The sequence below is a fragment of the Papilio xuthus genome, unplaced genomic scaffold (genome assembly GCF_000836235.2).
Source record: "Papilio xuthus unplaced genomic scaffold, Pxut_1.1 DF827756.1, whole genome shotgun sequence".
Classification (NCBI taxonomy): Eukaryota; Metazoa; Arthropoda; class Insecta; order Lepidoptera; family Papilionidae; genus Papilio; species Papilio xuthus.
The window spans coordinates 2,017,173-2,036,468 of NW_013530893.1; the positions used below are offsets into that span (position 1 = coordinate 2,017,173).

A 19,296-nucleotide genomic window follows, 5' to 3' on the forward strand; every position below is an offset into this window, starting at 1 on the left:
AGGTAATTTCAAAAGTATTTAATGGCGTAGTTAATGAAAAACAAAGGTAATTGATTAATAAAGGATATGGTAAATTATAGACTATGTATCAGTGCGAGCCATGAACAAATATGGTGGTAGTTAATTGATTTGGTATTACAGTATCGAATGGAAATTCTGACATTTTGCGAGCGAAAAAAAATATCGCTGTTAGAAGAAACTCGTACCGTACGTCATTCGTTTCACATACCATACAAGGAAACAGGAAAATATATTTTATTTGAGGAATTACAGAATAAAATTACATGTACTTTTAAAATGATAATGCGCAAATATGTTGAAACAATTCTGTCAGAGTTGAGTTTGGTTCATGAATATCGTCGCTTGAAGCTCTTCCAAATATTACCTTTTTAAGTTTGTTAAGGTGTTTTTGACATTTCTTTTTTTTTAATCTTGTTTTTACTTATGGCTTGTATGATTCAAGTTTTAACAATGAAGTATTTATTAGATTACTTTCATTCATGTCTTAATATTTGTGCATGTTAAATGTTAATTTTCTTTTTTTGGGTTGCCTGATTTGTTTGTCACAAGTAGGTATGTTTTTATATGAATTGAAATGGGTCACGTTTTCGCTCGAGGTTTTAGTTTAAGGTCCAGTTATACCTTCTCATGGTCTTTGGCCAAATATGACATAAATGACTGTCAGAAGTTCATGAGAGGCAGGTAATTTTCTTTCTTTTTCTAATGCCATTGTTAACGGCCGATGACGATACGAACAGCTGCTACCATTATTTGAACGTATTTAAAAAACGGCAACATAATTTGCCGCTCGCCAAATGGTGGGGTCTACACATTCTAATTCTAAGCCATGGCCTCGACCAATGGCGGCCGCGGACGAGCAACATGGCCGCCGTGGGAACCGGTTAATGGGCCGTTTGAATTTAGAATAGAATTTTTATTAATGCGTTTTGTTACAGAACAATGGTGTTTTTTTGTCGTTTCGAATTCTTTATGTGTTAGATTGAAGAGGTCGAGTTAGAAGGGTGAATAGAAATTAGTGGGGTACGCAGATGCATAATGAATATCCTTACGTGAACTTGTCAAGCAAATGTCAAAGTCAAGACGATTATACTCTAACGCCGCTTTAGAGGCCTACTTTTGTGTTATAGAGTGTAACTAATCTAAATTTCTTACTTAACGTAACCATATTTGATCTTTTGGGCCATGAAGGCCTTAGGGATTCTAGAAAAGAGGATGAGAGAGAAGACAATCTGATCATTTGCCAAAAATTGGGGTTCAAAAATCGCTTAAATCGTGATAAAGTAAATGACGCCTATCATTTTCTGAGTTTATCAGTGCGACTTGCTATGATAATTTCTTAAAAATGTTCCCACATCTCTTTTAAAAGAAACAGCGAGTCTAGGCGCTCATTATAAAGTTTTCGCACTACGCTGTAACAAAGGTTTTGAATTGCGCGCAAAAGACAAAAATCAACGCAGCGGCAAAAACTCTGTGACAAATTACAATTTGTTTGCTGCACGGTGGTTGATCGTCTTTTTGTAACACGTCATCAAACAGTATCTCGATGTATGGATGAAAATGTAGTTTTTTCATTTTTTTTTGTTGCATGTGGAAATGTTTCGTCGTGGGATGAAAAGTGTGCTGTGTATGTCTCAGGCCGAATATTTAACCATAAAGGTAAGTTTATAAGTTTTTTTTTGTAAAATATTTTGTATTTGCTTTTTTATATATGTTTTGGAAGTTTCTTTTTAAAAACAATATATGCGTGTTTACTTGTAACATTTTATTAGAGTTTCTTAAAATGTAGAAAGCTGATTAAATCGAGTTAATTTCTTCCACTCGATGTATTTATCTTAAAGAATAGTTAAGTCTTAGTCTATGGAATGGAATAGAAAAACTATGGAATTGAAATGGAAAATAATAAAACGCTGTATTTCATAATTCAAATCAATCATTCGGATGCCTGTAACTTAAAAACCTAAAAAAACCAGACACTATTCAAAATGATAGTAGAGTTATTAGCCATTTATGTAGATGAGATGATTAATCCTATGTTTTTTAGTCAATAAAATAAATAAACTTAATTGAAATAATAAAAAACAATTATCTATATGTTATTTTAAAATTCTGAAACAATTTTACAAAAAATATTGCTGTCATTGTTTTTTCTTTAACCAATGAATGACTTACGTCGATTGACTTTACTTAAATTTAATTAATTAAATTTATTAATAATTAAATTTTAATAATTTTAATTAATTATATATTTTTTTTAATTAATTAAATGAAAGTGCACAAGACTTTAATTAAATTTGCTGTTTAATTAACGGAGATGAATAGAGGTTTTTTTTAATTAAAAACAATCAATATAATAATGACTCGTTACACTGAATCATTTGGATTTTCAAAGTAAATAATGTATTTGATTCCGTAAACATCTTTTAATCTACTAATAAGGCAAATTCTATTATATCATTATTCTATTTAGTTTTCTAGAAAACGTCATAATCATAGATATATTTTTTATATCATAAGGTGGCAAACGAGCGAGCGGTCACCTGAAATCGCTGTAATAGCGAAGTGACCGTTGCCCATAGACATACGTAATTGCATATTCGTTGCCTACCTTTAATCGACTGAGGAGAGGATGCACAGAAAGAAAATATTTTCCCTTTCCATGCATCCTCTCATCCGGATAGTCAGCTTCCACTTCCCATCCTTTCCGTATAAGAAAAGGGTGGGAAGGGAAAGAGGACTAAATTAGGCCTCCGGGACGCACTCATCAGACGAAACGCGGAATTGCATCCACTTGACGCCTGTCTTCTGTGTGATCGTGGTATTTCACCGGGTGAGCCGGGTGATATATTATATATGTATGTAGAAATTTAGTAATACAATATTACAGAAATATTAAAGGTTTTCTAAAGTAAATCAGTGATTTCCTGCTATATTTTAAAGTTCCTTTTATTGGTACATAATAAAAAATAAATAAAAAAATAATTATGTTCCCTAAAAATATAATTGTAAGTTGTTACTAGTACTCAGATTAATTCAATATATTAAAAAAAATTACTACACGGAATAAAATTACAGGATGTATTTTTTCTAATTTAATAAATATTCCATTATATAGCGGAGATAGCTGAAAACTTTTTCTAACGCGTTTAGTTAAATTTAATTTAAATGTATCTATTTATTCACTGCTTATACTGTGATTTTTAAAATCATTTAAAAATTATAGTAATCTGTTTTTTTATTTTTAAATTAATAATAAAAGTATATTTAAAAGTAATAAGGTAGAGTTATAAAAAATCTAAGCGATATGAAGTGGAGACCTACGTTTTAACGAATATTTAAAATTATGTTGAGGTAAAATTAAATTATAAAAATAAATTTAAGGTCTAAAAAGAAACAATAAAAATAACTATAGTTGTCATTTCATGGTTCTATGACTTCTAAGTGACATATGATGTTAGTAACTAATTTAGCAAAAAATTTACTTTATATCATTTCAAATGTCCATAGAAATATTTTATTAATATAGTAGATTAGTAATTATTTTATTTCTCTAATAAATAATTTATTTTCTCTTTATATGTGTTAATATTATAGAATTTTCTTATTCGTAAACAATATTTAAACAAGGAAAAAGTTATATTTGAAAAGATTAAATTTATTTAAATTCAATTATTGGTTATTGTTTCATTTTACGCTAATTTATTTAGTTAAATTTTTGAAACGTATTTATTATGTGTAATAAATTTCTTAGTTAATTTTGCGTGTTAATAACTATAAGTTAAGTTAACCGTTAGTTAACAAAATTCAGTACTAGACAGAATATATCTTAAAAATAGTATGAATAATTCAATTATGTTATAAACTTTTTTAATCTAAAGTAATTGGTAGTTTAGTTAAATCGTTAATAAATGAAGGAAATTGTCTATTTAATGATAAGATTTTCAACTAACCATGAAATCGCCTCATGTTCTTTTGCCGGTCATTTTTACACACGAAAAATTCACAATAACGCGTGCTATTCCGTCACAAATTCACTTTTCTTTTAGGCATTGTTCCTATAAATATGAAGAAAATCAGATATAAAATCACGAAGGCTTAAGTCCAGCGATAGATTAAAAAAATGTTTAATTATATTTATTTAAAAAAACACATTAGAATTGTTTAGACTAATGTCTAAATGCATTTCAATTTTTATTAAAAAAAAGTAAAAAATACTTTTATATGTAAAATAACAGATACTGGTACTAAAAAAAATTAAATCACACTTAATTAAATACCACTTAAAGTAAACTTTTCACATAATTTTTATTCCTGGCAATAAAATTCGCGTCACGTGACCAGGAATCAGAAAAATAAATAACAAACGTCAACGATCTATTTTTGAAAATGACGTTTGAAACGTCAAAAGCGCGCGGTATTTTTTTAGGAACGGCAATGATTAGTAAAGGCGTTCGTACACTGAGGCTATTTGGCGGCACGTGTTGCCGAGGGGTGGGCCTTGCACGTGAATTTTCCGAGGTTTCCACCCTCTGCGGACCGCCCCTATAGGCTTTTCTGTCCGGCCTATGCTGTTAAACCGATCGCCTAAGAGAATGCATGGAGTCAATGATATGTTTTCAAAAATATTTAAATCGATTTAAAATTTATTACATTTTTCAAATATTGAAAATTTTACAAAAACAATAATAACTGGTACGATAAACGTATTTAAATAGGTTACTTAAAATTAATATAAGAATTTGTGAAAGCGTTAAAATGCACAAGAATTGTGGAACATCATAATTTTTAATATTTACATACCTCACTAGGACAGGACGTTTTTCTTCCTAAAGTACTAGCACTTAAAAATCTAATTAACTCATTATAACGCATGGCACTTCCTCTTTGCAGTACCATGTACCTGGTACTTTTGAATCTATAAAGCATGTAATGATCGGTTAAGAACCCGGAAAGAGAACTGGCAATTGAGAGCTGTAACTCTGAGAGGTTTTGAAAGGCAATTTAATTAAATCTATAAAATAAATAGCGTGAAAATAAATTTTTAAATGTCAAATTATCTGAATTTTAATTTATTAATGTATATTTATTTTGTAAAAAATTATTGTTGCACATCAAAAATAAAAAAAGTAAAAGAACTCAACACTTGAATTACCATAGTAGCTACTTCTACTTTCCGCGTGAAAACATAAAAAGCTACGAACCCTTCCACACAAAACAATAAAAGAGACAGCTTGTATGAATGATAAGTTACATAATTAGTTTAAGTGTCAAATTAAAATAAAAAAAATACAGTTCAAATAGAATTAGAACAAAGTCCACTCCACTCGTTGCTCTGTCCGACGACTGCCTACTTTTCATGCTCTACGCCTACACGCTCAGTATTTCAGTAACAAACATTACTATTAATGCAAAAATCAACCTTAAAACTCGACAACAGGGTTGGAAGTCATTCGTAACACGTCGCCAGGCACCCCATCTCTTTCCCTCGTATTAATCAAAATAGGAGTTTTCTACTTTGACGTGGAATCGTAGCAAATGGATAAGGTATTGTTTCGTAAATTGAAAGTATGGTTTGTCGGGCTACCAGTAGTGGCTGAGCTCTAGCGGTTCAAGCTGCGAACGGCAATCGTTCGTAGCATACAAGATCGAAGGGGTCTTCGAAGTTGGACGCTTCAAAGCTTGATTTAGACAAGGCATATAATTGCTATTGTCAGCTAAAGGGTTTACTATAAACTGCAATTATAGAAGACAATGATTAGAAATGTTTATATGGTCGCGTATCGCATATATTCATTATGTCCGCAAAGCCTTAACCGCCAACTGACGACAATATTTCATCATAGATTATACAACGGCGGATATTAAAAGGGAGCCCTTATTAATTTCCATAGAGTAAACATGAGCAAATGGACGTCATATTTTTTTTAATTAATATCCTTTATAAAAATAACTCAAATAAAACAATTTAACATTTTTTTTCTTAAGAAAAATAAGCTGTAAGTAATCTTCATAAATTAAATATGCCTATGTCAGAATAACTTACTTGTATTTTGTGTTTTTAATACAAAAATATGTATTAGTAAAAAAAAATCCCGCGATTTATTTTCGTAATTCAACTCTCATAGAATAAAAATCATGCCAATCGAAATAACAATAAAATAGTGCAAAAAAACTAATTTACGAAGCAATTTGCGATGTTGCCAGCTTCTAAACATTGTTATAACAAAGATGTCTCCGTTTCACATTGCGTTGTTTTTTCGCACTGGCAATAATTCGCATATGATTGTTGTTTGTGTGGGAATCGTGATATTAATACTGTTATAATTTTACCGGTTTAAATCAAACTCCTATGTCTTATAAAGAAAAAGTACATGAACTATCGAAAGATGGATATTAGAGGTTAGAATATTATTTTTAATAACTTTTTTGTGAACTAAAATACGGCTATATTTTAAAAGAAATACAATGGTTTTTTGTGATGTCTAAATCGATTTTTGGAGTTTTTAAAATAAATTTATAGAAAATTCTATAAATTTTATGCAAGTATAATTATTTTTGACTTTACTAACTATAGTATAAATATCATTTTGTAATATTTTTTTTTAATTTTTTTAATTGGTTTGTTTAAAATATACGTTTTTTTTCATTATAAATGTTTAAAAAAATGAACAGATTCGCTCACAGGTAGCCTCTAACTCGAATGAAAATTGCGTCATTTAAATAAAAAAAAACAAAAGCACAGATAATATTGTCGTCAGTAAGCAGTATTTAAAACGAGATATAACGCGAGCACACTTTTCCCGCGTATTATATCCCGCCATTTTCCAAAGTTGCGGCCGCCGTGGCTGTGGCGGCTTTTTTAATTCGTGGCCAAACATTGACGGGACAGAAAATTCTAAAAGCCTCTACAAGCTTCATACTTACATATGACGTAATAAACATGCACAAATATTTATCAACACAGCATTTTTTCAATACAGAATTAATAGAAAATATAATAGATTATATTTTTTTACTCATCATCATCATCTCACTGGGCTCGGCAGAGGGGCTCGGAGCCTACCTTAAGTTAAGGGTGATTAGGCATAGTCAACCACGCTGGCCAAGTGCGGGTTGGTTGACTTCACATATATCTTTGAATTTCTTCTCAGATATGTGCAGGTTGCATCACGATGTTTTCCTTCACCGTAAGAACATCCGATAAATGTACATATGTAAATCGGAAAATCGAAAAACACATCGGTACAAGGCGGGATTCGAACCCAGGACCTGCAGATTGCAAGTCAAGTGCTTGACCACTGAGCCACCGACGCTCCTTGTGTCCTTGCTGTTTTTTTACTGCTATGGGTTAAATATAAATAAGGATTAAAAATGCCAATTAAAATACCTTTTATTTAAAGATGCAATCCTTCTTTATCTTTTATCCAATCTTTTCAACCATTCTTTCTCATACCAATTTTTTTATTCACGTTAGAGCGAAACCCGCGATTCTTTCCGTGCGGTAATTAAACTCAAATAAAACCTAATCCAAGACGTAGACCATGTTATAGTTTCCCAAAATGCGGCCTTCACTATAGCAAATATCTTATACTGGAAGCAATTATTGTGATGCATGTTTAATGGTAAAACATACTCTTTTTTAACCCTTAATTCGACGAAACTGTTTTTTTTTTTATAGTAAAGTCATACTTACGTAATTTTCTCTAAACTAGTTCAGTAGATTTTTTTTAATTAGTTGTGCGTCACACTGGACACCATCGAATTAAGGGTTAAGGTGTTAACATCCAGACTATCAATCACCGGCGGTCAAAAGGTTAAAACACCTATTTAACTAAACTGTGTGTAACTGTACTTTGGGTTAATTCAGGAATTCTGCAAAACAGATGTCTTAATCGTGTTTATCATTTAAATCTAGCTAAGAGGAACCGCTTTATTAGAATAGACTAAGCGCAAGTAATTCCTTTCAAAGGTCACGGTCTTTATTATAATACGCATTTATTTTAACTATTACAAGTTTGAACTGGATGCCTTTGACTATATCAAGTTTACTAGAGGCATCATTTAATTTAAGATTGCTTTAGCGTTGTTAAGTATGTTATTTTAATAGAAAAATTGCGGTTGCCAAAACTTAATTAGTAGGTTAAGTATCCTTCCCGGCAATGTTCTACATCTATGACAAATTTTAGCGAGATCCATGCAGTCGCTCTGGATATACCTTTTCACAGACATCGACCCATCCATCTATCCAAACATTCGCATCTACAATATAAGTAAGATGGAGTATTGATTAAACGGAAGTTTACGAATCTTATTTTAATATTAGTCAAGCTTTACATTCACCGACCCATCGAAAACTATTCTGTAATTTGGAACAAGACCTGTTGCCTCCGTGTTTCTCTTATGAATTTTTATAAGACAAGAAAACAATCCAGAGACAAGAACACAGAGGCGACTAAAGACGTCCATTGACATACAGCACAGAAGAGGAACTGCAGAATTATCCAGGCTTTGATAAATTAGCTAAAATATTGTGCACAAGGTTTGTAGTAACGTTAGCTTAATTTAAAACGCAATTTAAATGCGTATGATTTTTGATACAAACATTTAACTCTGTAATTTAACTGTTGCCTGCTTAACACAAATTATTCAACATTTAAAGGATTCTAAATATTGCTAGGTTTGTGCATTCACTTGTTTGAATAACACTGGTTTTCAACTAGCTAAAGACCTGTGCAAAAATATATTTGTTATTCATAGATTTTATATACTGTTTAATTTTTTTTTTCAAGACCATGAAAGCTTAAGTTAAAAGTCTTAATACTTGTAGGTTTTCATCGTATTGAACTTATTAAAACGAATAAACCTTTCCCGAATCCAGAGATACAAATGTACCAATGACTACTAACCCTTAAAATGAATGAACTATTTAAGTGATATCTCACCTTGATGGTGCAGATAGAAGTATTAGTGCGACTTGCATACCAAGGAATAACTTGATGAATATGGCACACTAAATATTAGCAGATTAAAATGTTTAAGTTTTTGAATTCTTACGAATTTGCAAAAGAGATAAAAATAGTTAGGCCGATGTTTTTTTTTAAGTTAGCTTAAGAACCGTAACTGCCTCCGATACATAATCTCGTTTTCTTTTTTCTTAAAAACCTAGAATAAGAACTTTTTGGTAATGGCAAACACTGATGAGTTTGTTTGCAAAACAACTGACAACCTCGCTAGCTTGTAGCTTTTGTTTCCTTCTAAAGTTAAAAAAGAACGGAATACATACCGTAGGCGCGGGTCGGGTGTCGGCGGCTGGCTGCTCAGCCCCGTCCACGCAGAAGTAACACTTCTCCGGGGGCTTCCAGTCTGCCGGCTCTTCTGGCAGCTCGAGTTTGGGCTGCGTCGCTGGCCGTTTGATAAGGCTCTCCAATATCGTCTCCGGTCGGCCGGTCTTCGGCCCACTCTCCTCCCGGGCTCTCGTCTCGTCCCCTGCCCTGCTCTCGAGCCCAGCCCTCGTGTCCTCCCCTGCCCTGGTCTCGTCGGGCGCGTTGATCTCCTCGATGGTCTTTATCTTGAGAGCGGGCGGGGGGTCGGTGGCAGGCGTGGTATCCTCGTCGCTGGACTGTTCCCCGTCGCTCCGTTTTGGTATTAACGCGTCCTGATATAGTTTCCATTTTCTTCGACCCATCAACTCCTCCGCCACCCGTTCTAGACCTGCAATAATAGTTTGGTTCGTTAATCCACAATTAACAAGTCCATTTTCGATACCAGATCATATTTTTTTACATCGACCTTAAATAGTTTGGTGAATCTTTTTATAATTTTATTTTTCGCAAACATAGGGAGTCATCTAATATAAAGGGAGTAAGTTACTTGGTAAGCGATACACTGGATCCCTAGACGTACACAAATTGAACAAAACAAAACAAACTTGACTTAAACGTAAACATATCGAATGTGAAAACAAAACACAGATGGCGTCGACTGCGATAACAGCGGCCGATGACTTGTTAGTTTTTTATTACGCCATTAAACATTTATGTTGGAAATAAAGTAAATAGATGTTAAATAATATATAATAAAGTATGAAAATATATCAGGGATTTTATAAATACAATATTCAATCCCATCTAAGTGAAGATTTTCTTTAGCTTTGGTATTTTATGACTGAAAAAGACTATTGAAATGCAATCAAATACAAAACTTCCTATAAACAAAAATGACGACAGACATTTTGATTTATAATCATGTTTTCGTTCCGTGTATATAATTATCGAATATTAATTGTCAATATTTATTGCCTCGTGATAAACTTTCTTCAATATGGCCTTATTGTCTGCGAAGCTTTGCTTATATGTGTGCGTATCTCGGTAGTATTCACACGAATAAATTGTGTGTGTGTTAGGTGTTTCTATGTGTGCATAGATAGTGCTGCCAAGGTTCGAATTACGGTTTTAAATGTATTTTCTCTCGATATCGAGTATCGGGCGAATGATTAATTGCGTCGATATCGAGGGCCGTCGCTTTGAGATGTTCAGCGCACGGAATCGAGTTAGAAATGAGTTTTGTGTTATTTTTTAATTGAGTATGAAATAGGGAGAGGATGGAGGGCCTAATTTACTATCCTCTCTTGTACGGTATGCTCATATCGCGGCCAATCAATTTGTTTTTATTGATGTTCGTTCAATAAGATAAAGTTATAAATGTAATTCTTTTGATTAGTTTAATTGCAGATTTATCATGTCCTTAAAAGAAATTAAATGTTGAAGTATGATTTGTGTGCTTATTAATAGTTTTAATTTCAATTGAACAATCACTTACATAACATGAATAAGAGGCTTAAATCTATGATATTAAAATACAAATAAACGAATAATTAACTTAAATATATGATTAAAAAGAGTCCCTATAGGCAAGGTTCCGAAGATACTGGCAGCGTTCCCCCTTTGAATAGCTATACTAATTCATTGGAAAATGAACTTAATGTGACTAAGCTTAATAATTGGATGTCCACAATTTGCGACAGATTTTTATGAACATTTTGTAACATATTTTAAAGATAGACATGGGTTAAAATCTACGCTTAACATATTTGGAACAATTTTCTACGAATCTTTTTGCTTGTATTAAGGCGTTATATTGATTTAGGAATTGTGACGTTTGACATTAGTAAGTTTAGAATAAGCGACGGACATTATCTTTGATTGATCGAAAGATTCTTGATAGTTATTAAATATATTAAAAAAACAATAAGTAGCTACGTTGATGGTTTCACAACGGTAATTTAACAATGCAAATAACATAAAAACAAAATAGAGTTATAAATGCAAAATCCATTAAAAGACCTAAGTTTCCCAGACACTGACGGTCATTATGAAGTTCGTAGCACAGATAAGATACAAGCAAAAAAGATAGAAAAAAAAACTTGAAAAACTGTTGAATACCCCTGCCCAGCAGGTGCAGACAACTACAAAGAGCAATACGAAAAGCATCAACCGTTAAGATTTGTACAGCAATCATAAAATCGCATACATTAGCATACGACGCGCGGTAAAAACTCAGCCTGCCTCTATAAACTGGGATCGTCAACCTTTTAGCAATTGGAATAAATCGCCGTTATTTTATGAATAAAGCATCGATAAAATAATTAACGGTTTAGTGCAACTAACGTTGATTTACACCCCTTTTTCAATCAATAATTGAATATAATCTTAATGTAAAAGGGTTTTTTTTTAGATTATATTACAAAAAATATCTTGTTACTTTATTGTGTTAAATTATTCTGCAATCATATTATATTATTTATTATAAATGCTTCAAGGTTCTTTAATAATATTTCCTTTTCCTGTTTATTTCCTCTTACATTCAACGAAAGTTCTCTATCTTCTCAAGAAGAAAAGGGTAGGGAATTTGACGAAGGAACACTTCTCTTTTTGTGTATGCCCTCCTCTGTCAGTTGCTTCACTCTTTCTGCGAATTCAGGTGGCTGATTGCTCGTTAGCCACCTCATAATATTAAAAAAAAGTTCGAGCTTAGCCTATTCTTAATATAGATGTTGATATTTCGATGCATTCGAAGAAAATAGTTACATCTCTAAAAGATGTAACTTTTTATACCACATAGATTAATTGTACGTTCTACAACAGCTATTTATAATTTGTAACATTTAATTTTTGAATTAATTGCTTGATCGCAAATAAATTTTGAACATGATAGAATTCTGTAAAAAGTAATACGTCGGTCGTGTGTATTATTAACAACTTGCAGTAAAATAAAAATAACAGGTGAATAGATAAGGAATTAAAAGAACATATCGTTATAAGCCAGTGTTCTGTCGAATGTAAGCCAGTATTGTGGTATTAAAAATAAAACTAGCGACAGCTGAATCCTCGAATTAAGCAATTACGTATAATGCTAGATGAGCGTCATGCACGCGTATTGCCTTTATCGTAAGCGCAAAAAACTATTAACCGGACCCGTATTAGGATCGTGTTATTTCTAACTTGACATTAAGTTTAAATTATTCGAATATACTTAACTGAGTTAAGTTTGTGTGCAGAAAATTGTGTAATCGATGTATCGTGACATTTACTGTTTGAACAGCGGGTTAATTGATATATAAAATGGTTTTTTTTGTTAAGGAAATTGACTTTTATAATACAATATTTATCTGACATTTTTCACGGCTAGAAATCTCGTACTAAAATTATTGAAATCTTTCACATTCTCCTATAAAAAAAATTATAAAATAATGTGCTTTGTAGTGTCGTTGTGACAGTGAAACCCATTACCCGTTAAATTGTCTAGTTGTTAGTTTCCTGAGGCCAAAATCTCTGATTAAAACACAGTTTAGTTTTGTTTGTCAAAGATGACTATTATGATTTCTTACTAATATTATAAATGCGTAAATTTAGATGAATGGATGTATGTTGGGAGGTATCTCCAGAATAGATTAAGGATATTGGTGAAATGTAGTACAGATGTAGAACATAATCTGGAAGGATACATAGCCTGCTAAATTAATTTAATTTTTACAATCTGCCTGGATGTAGTCGCGGGTAAAACAAGTGTTTTAAACAGGGTTTTGGATCTCAGAAACCAACGATAGGTTGAAACCAACCAACTATCTTACTTATATTATAAATTCGAATGTTTGGATGGATGGATGATTGTTTAAAGTTATCTCCGGAACGGCTTCATGGATATCGCTAAAATTTGGCATAGATGTAGAACATAGTCTGGAAGAACACATAGGCTACTTATTAAGTTTTTTTTTTAATTCGGCCCGGACGGAATCGCGGACGACAGCTAGTTTAAATATATAGAGAACTGAATAATTGTAGTATACTAAGAAGCATGGTGGAACTGAAGCGAGACCTTCGCCAGTTAATATTGTAATTAATGTGATGGCGATGAACTCCCATGGTGTGGTGTAGTAAAAAAATAATTACATGTCAGATCCGCTTCCAAGTAAATCGGACAGCGCGGGATTGGCAACATTTGGTCGTTAACAACAGTTAGCGATACTGTATGTCAGTTTTGTGTTGATATTTTTTTTAAACCAATTGTCTATCATATTATTTCTTACTTATATTTTAAATGCGAATGATTGGATGGATGGATGAATTTTTGCTGGAAGTTATCTCCAGAATGGTTGTATAAATCGCGCTTAAACTTGGCACAGATGTAGAACACAATCTGGTAGAACATATAGGCTACTAATTGAGTTTTTTTTTAATAGCGCGGGGACGGAGTCGCGGGCGACAGTTAGTAAGTCTAAATATTTCGAAGTCGACTTCAGTCCGTTGTTTAAAAATATTAAAACAAACAAACCTATAGAAAGTATAGGTTTCCAATAATAATTTTCATATAACCTCAAAACGCTTCCAGGCATATGCAGCAATTATTTTCAGTAGCAAAGCGAAATATATTCCGACGATGCAGTTTTTAGTTACTAAACAATATACGCAAAATAGGAAAGTTAACAAAAAAAAAACAAAAATTTATTTTTAAATACCACGCACCATAAGCATTGTTAAGTTGAAAATTAAAAAAGTTTCAAAAGAAAGAAGTAATCAACATTTTCAGCGTAGGTTCATACGAGGTTAAAACTAACTCGTATGTTATTTGCGGTGGAAATTCAGAAAGAGAATAGAAAGATAATATTTATATGAACTTTAAAAGTCTTAAATGTTTTTTTTTTTAGTTTTAGTTTCACCTGCGCATTGTAATTAACCCCTATGTTGAAAAAGAAGCTTAGATATGAAGCTAAGGAGAAATAGGACTATATTCCAGTTTGACTTATGTAATTTTTTAAGTACGACTTATTATAACTGTGTTAAACCATCTCATGTGTGTAATTGTTTGTTGTTAAGTGCAGTAAATTGAATTAGGAGAAGAGTGTGTTTACAACCATCTCTTTCGCACACAGTACCAAATGGAATGTTTTAAAATCGGTTAGAATCGTCAACAAAAAAGGTATTTTTTATAACAAAATGGCGTGACAAACCAATGATAACGAACAAAGGACAGTGCGGCAGCGTGTCCTGACTACTGATTGGTTAAAACTGCGATTAGACGGTCTATTTGAAGGTCGTCGTGAGTCAGACGCGTTTGTGTGTGCCTGCGCTTTTAGCTCAAGTCACAAGATGAAGCGGTAGCGGATTATACGTTTGATAGCTTTAGCTAAAACTTTGTATAATAACACATTGCAATGCAGCCCAATTGTAATGCAGTTGGTGGAAAAATACTAAAGATGATGTAACTTATAGTTGCTTATTATATAGTCGATCTATTTGTACTAACGAATTCACTTAAAAACTGCTACGGATGCATAAAATGTTAATCCATACAAGTAACAGCGTTATTGTAGTAAATACTTTTTGATCACTCCTCCCGCTGTATGTTTATCACTTGTACCACACTTAAGTGATTCAACACGGAAACGCGCGATGTCCTTGTTTGGCACATCGCGAATGTGCGCATAGAATTGTCGACATTATTCGTCGTTAATTATCATTATTAAATGTCCTTCTCGGGACCGGTTCTAGGAGTTTTTTTAATCTAAATTTATGGCGGCAAGCCATTCTGTGCGCGCCTAGGAAATTATGTGGAGACGTATCCTTGATAGCTTACGTAATCTAATGGTTTCTTGGCGTATGTTTACACTTTGCTATAATAAAATTTGTTCGATGTTGTTAATAGTTTAGAATTTTAGTATATAACAGGCATAATTTTGATTTGGCGTTACTTAAGGTGTGTTCTTTATAGTGGATTTAGTAGGAAATTTCATTAGTTGTTAGTTGTGCAAGTTTTTATTTACTCATTATTATGAGGATTGAAAAACCAAGTTAAATTCATCGCATTTGGAACAGATTAAGTAAAACTTTATTTCATACTAAATTAGTGGGTAACAGATAACAAGTTTGAAGAAGGATATTTACTTACATAACACATAATAACTAGAATATTAAGTTAGGCACCAATTAGCGACTGTTCCATGAACTAAATTAGAGAAGTTAGTATATTATTTTACAGAGAATTTTACAAAAGGGCAAATAGTTTACTTTATTTCGAATGACCAAGAAAATTCCTATGTTTTGTCCTCACATCTGGATCGCAGAAGGAATTCTTGCATCACAAACATATTTCTATTGAATACAATGTTAAAAATATATAATATCCTTATATCTTTAAATGAGCAATTCTTGTATATATATAATTGGAATCTCGTAATCGGCTCTAACGATTTTCATAAAATTTAGTATATAGGAGGTTTCGGGGGCGATAAATCGATGTAGCTAGGAATCATTTTTAGAAGATGTCATTTTATTCGTGTTTTATCGATAATTAACTTAAACATAAACTTAACTTTTTCTATCGGTAAGATTGAAAAATATTATTCATATTTCATCATTTTGTTAGTAATTCGTACTTAAATATAATTTCCAAAAAACACAATCTAAAATAAAAAAAAATACCGAACAAACCGAGTCATCCAGGTACTTTTTATTGATGTGGACAGTTGGTCAGTAACAAGGCGATTGTTATTTGCGAATATATTTAAGTATGTTATCATTGTGTAAACAACATCAAGGATGCGTTGGCATGTGAATCAAATCAGGGCACGATTCTAAAGGAGACATTCTCGGTTAAAAGACAAACGCCTTGATTGTTATTAAGTGAACTAGGTCAATAGAGACACGTAATATTTTGTTTAAGGCAACGAAATGTTACATTTTTACAGCTAACCAACGGTTTCTGATATTATAATCTTTACAATTTTGTTTATAAAGAAGAAAGAAAAGTTTTTATTATAGGTAATACAGATTAAACCAAGAAACAATAACTAACATAATAAAATTGCACTTAACTAAGAAATTAAATTAGACCTAAGTTACCATTTATGGTTAATTTGGATAATCTAGTGATGCCCACACTAGGCAATGCCTGTATCGTGGGCACCGATATTCACGGTATGTTTATACAGATTATGGTCTCAGGAACCCACGGTAAGTCTTTTAATATAGTATCACAATAGTTTTTCATTTCTTTGCTATGTCATCGTTTTTTTGGTCTTGGTGATACTTATATATTTATCGGTTAATATCTCGAGTTCTCCTCCTCGAATTTTGTTTTTGTAACATCCAAACCTATGGTTATAGTTTTCAAACAGCTGAATGTAACATCACTTAATGTTGAATCTTTAGAAGGTTTTATTTGTCAATTCCAGTCACTTACTACAAAGTACATTATTTACTTGTACAATGTCAAAATGGGGGATTAAATTGTATTTATAGTGATAACTTGATCCTCTAAGGCGGTCAGAGGTGTGGCTAAACAGGATTGATGTAACCCGATCCCTCAGTTAAATCTCAGGAGACAATGCGTGGCCGGATGCATCGCGCGACCTCTACGATCTCGGTCACTACAATCGGAAAAATTATGACTATAACACGACTGATTGTGAGAGTCATTTTAGATAAATATTTCTAGTGGCTTACGCAATAGATGAATGTCTTGTTGAATAATTTAAATTAGTAGTATTATCTTTTAGTTGGTAGCCTAAACAAATATGTATAAATTGCGCACTTAGATATTTAAATAGTGTAGATTTGTTATGAGGATTCTAGTCTTGCGCAATGCTCAAAAATGAATTATAATTCATAGAAAAAACTATGATTTTTTTATTGAGGTAGTAAATTAAATATGAAGGAAACGGAAATGCCTTTAGAAGATCAATAAACAAGTTGTTTTGAAATATTAGTATGCAAAATATTCTAGAATTGTAACGTCACAAATAACTATGTAAATATTTTGAAGTAATATAAGGTATGATTAAGATAGAATCATAATAACAAAAACATAATACACTTCTTTAATATCAAGTGTTTAATTTAACAGTGGTAGAGCCCGCTTTAACATCTTCGCACGAATTGGTCCGGCTCGCCCGGTGAAATATTACGACCTCACAGAAGATAGGCGTCAAGTGGAAGCTATTCCGCGTTTCGTCTGATGAGTGTGCACCCCTGAGGCCTAATTTAGTATTCTTTCCCTTCCCATTCTTTTTTCTTATAAGGAAAGGATGGGAAGTCGAAATGGATTTTCCGGATGGGAGGATGCATGGGAAGGGAAAATGTTTTCTTTCTGTGCATCCTCTCCTCCGTCGATTAAAGGTAGGCAACGCATATGCAATTGCGTATGTCTATGGGTAACGATCACTTCGCTATTTGGATATAAAAAAAGTTTAAAAGACATTAATTAAATGTGTCATAATGTATGGAAATATGTTGCAATATTAAGAACACTTGAAACAATAATTATTTTTCTGAGAATAGACCTTAGTTCTAAGTCTGTGAGTAATAACTGAATTAATTCTAATTGTTCCATTTTTTTGCAATTCAAAGTACTGTGTAATTTAATACAAAAAATTGTTAATTAATGTAACTATTAAAAATAAGGTTATACGGTATGTTTCTTATAAATGTGAACTGCGTAATAAATATAATAGTCATAGAACGCCAGCTCGTTTACTCTGATAGATGTTCAGTCTTATCACTATTGGAGTCCAATAAAAAGTTTTTATTTATACAGCGTGAAGGTAAACAGAAAAAAAAACTTAATTAAAACCCTGCGTATAAACGGTTACGCACCCCTGGAATTCGATAGCTCACATTTGAATAAGGAATTAGAATAAGATAGCAAAAAAATATGAGCATTAGAAAGAGCGGAGTAATCGGTTTGAAAGAGACGCACTATATTACCAGTTCTCGATTGGCTGACCGCTTTTTATGCCTTAGTTCCCCTAATCTTCATTCCGTTCAACATCTGCCGGGTGAATGTTCAATCAAAATAGTATTTTAACTCGATAATCGTAGAATCTAATTTGCCTGGGACGCAGCTTGTCTTCTATAATTTTTCTCGACTAATCTTCAGGTCGATGCACGCAAGTTGTTATTTTCAATTTTTAATACATCTCCCATCGAAGCGTACTTTTTAAGGACAGTTGTTTATTGGAAAAAGGGTTTAAATTATACTTTTTATGTAGCTATCGGAAAGCAAATGGACCGGAACTAATTAAGGTCGAGTTTTTTAATATACTATGAAGATTTTAATGAGAACGTAATCATATTATACGTATATTATAACAGTATGAAAACAAAATAAAATGCAAGAGTAGAATAACATTTGATCCAGCTCTATATATTTTAGGACATACAAAATAGTTCAAATCAGAAGTCATCTCTTTCATTCTTATTGAAAGATCTGAGATGTCAATACGTTTTTGCAGTTTTGTTTTGGCGGTAAAAAACGGTTACAATGACAATACTACAATATAACATTTTATACATTAATTTCAGTAATGATTTCGTATAATGAGCGTCCGTTTGACACGAATATTAAACGCCATGTGTTCTCCGAAACAACGCGTAGCTATGTACATACAGTATAACGCTGACATTTTTGCAGAGTAAACAGGTTTACTGCGTATTATTTTAAATCTATCTGTTGTAGTTTTTTTTTCTTAAATTATCTCAATAAACAAAAGCCATTTTTCTAGTTATTATAAAAAATAAAGACTGAAACTAACACACAGGTTAAATTCGAGATATAAATCTTAAGGAAATATTTTTTTTACTTTGTTAAGGCTATACTGTGATCAATTAATTTCAAATATAAAATTATAATAATGTTTAATATTACAACTGTTCTAGTTACGAATTAGTAGAGCACGTTTATTTGAACAAGAAGCATAATTTGAAATTTGCCTCTTTAAAAATT

General features: G+C 32.2%; 2 protein-coding genes across 4 annotated transcripts in view; one reads left to right on the plus strand and one right to left on the minus strand.

Moving 5' to 3' along the window:
* LOC106116346 (uncharacterized) overlaps nucleotides 1-19,296 on the plus strand; it is a 203,353-nt gene that overhangs the window by 27,834 nt on the left and 156,223 nt on the right. The window contains exon 2 of one of the 3 annotated variants that reach the window (XM_013310134.1): nucleotides 1,638-1,677. The gene's annotated coding sequence lies outside the window, so the exon portion shown is untranslated. Of the gene's footprint in view, nucleotides 1-1,605; nucleotides 1,678-19,296 lie in introns of those variants that run through there. The other 2 variants (XM_013310136.1, XM_013310135.1) reach the window with 2 other exon arrangements.
* Eip93F (Ecdysone-induced protein 93F) overlaps nucleotides 1-19,296 on the minus strand; it is a 152,099-nt gene that overhangs the window by 17,234 nt on the left and 115,569 nt on the right. Inside the window, exon 4 of the mRNA XM_013309823.1 lies at nucleotides 9,302-9,729. Within this exon, the coding sequence (XP_013165277.1) occupies nucleotides 9,302-9,729 (428 nt within the window). The remainder of the gene's footprint in view (nucleotides 1-9,301; nucleotides 9,730-19,296) is intronic.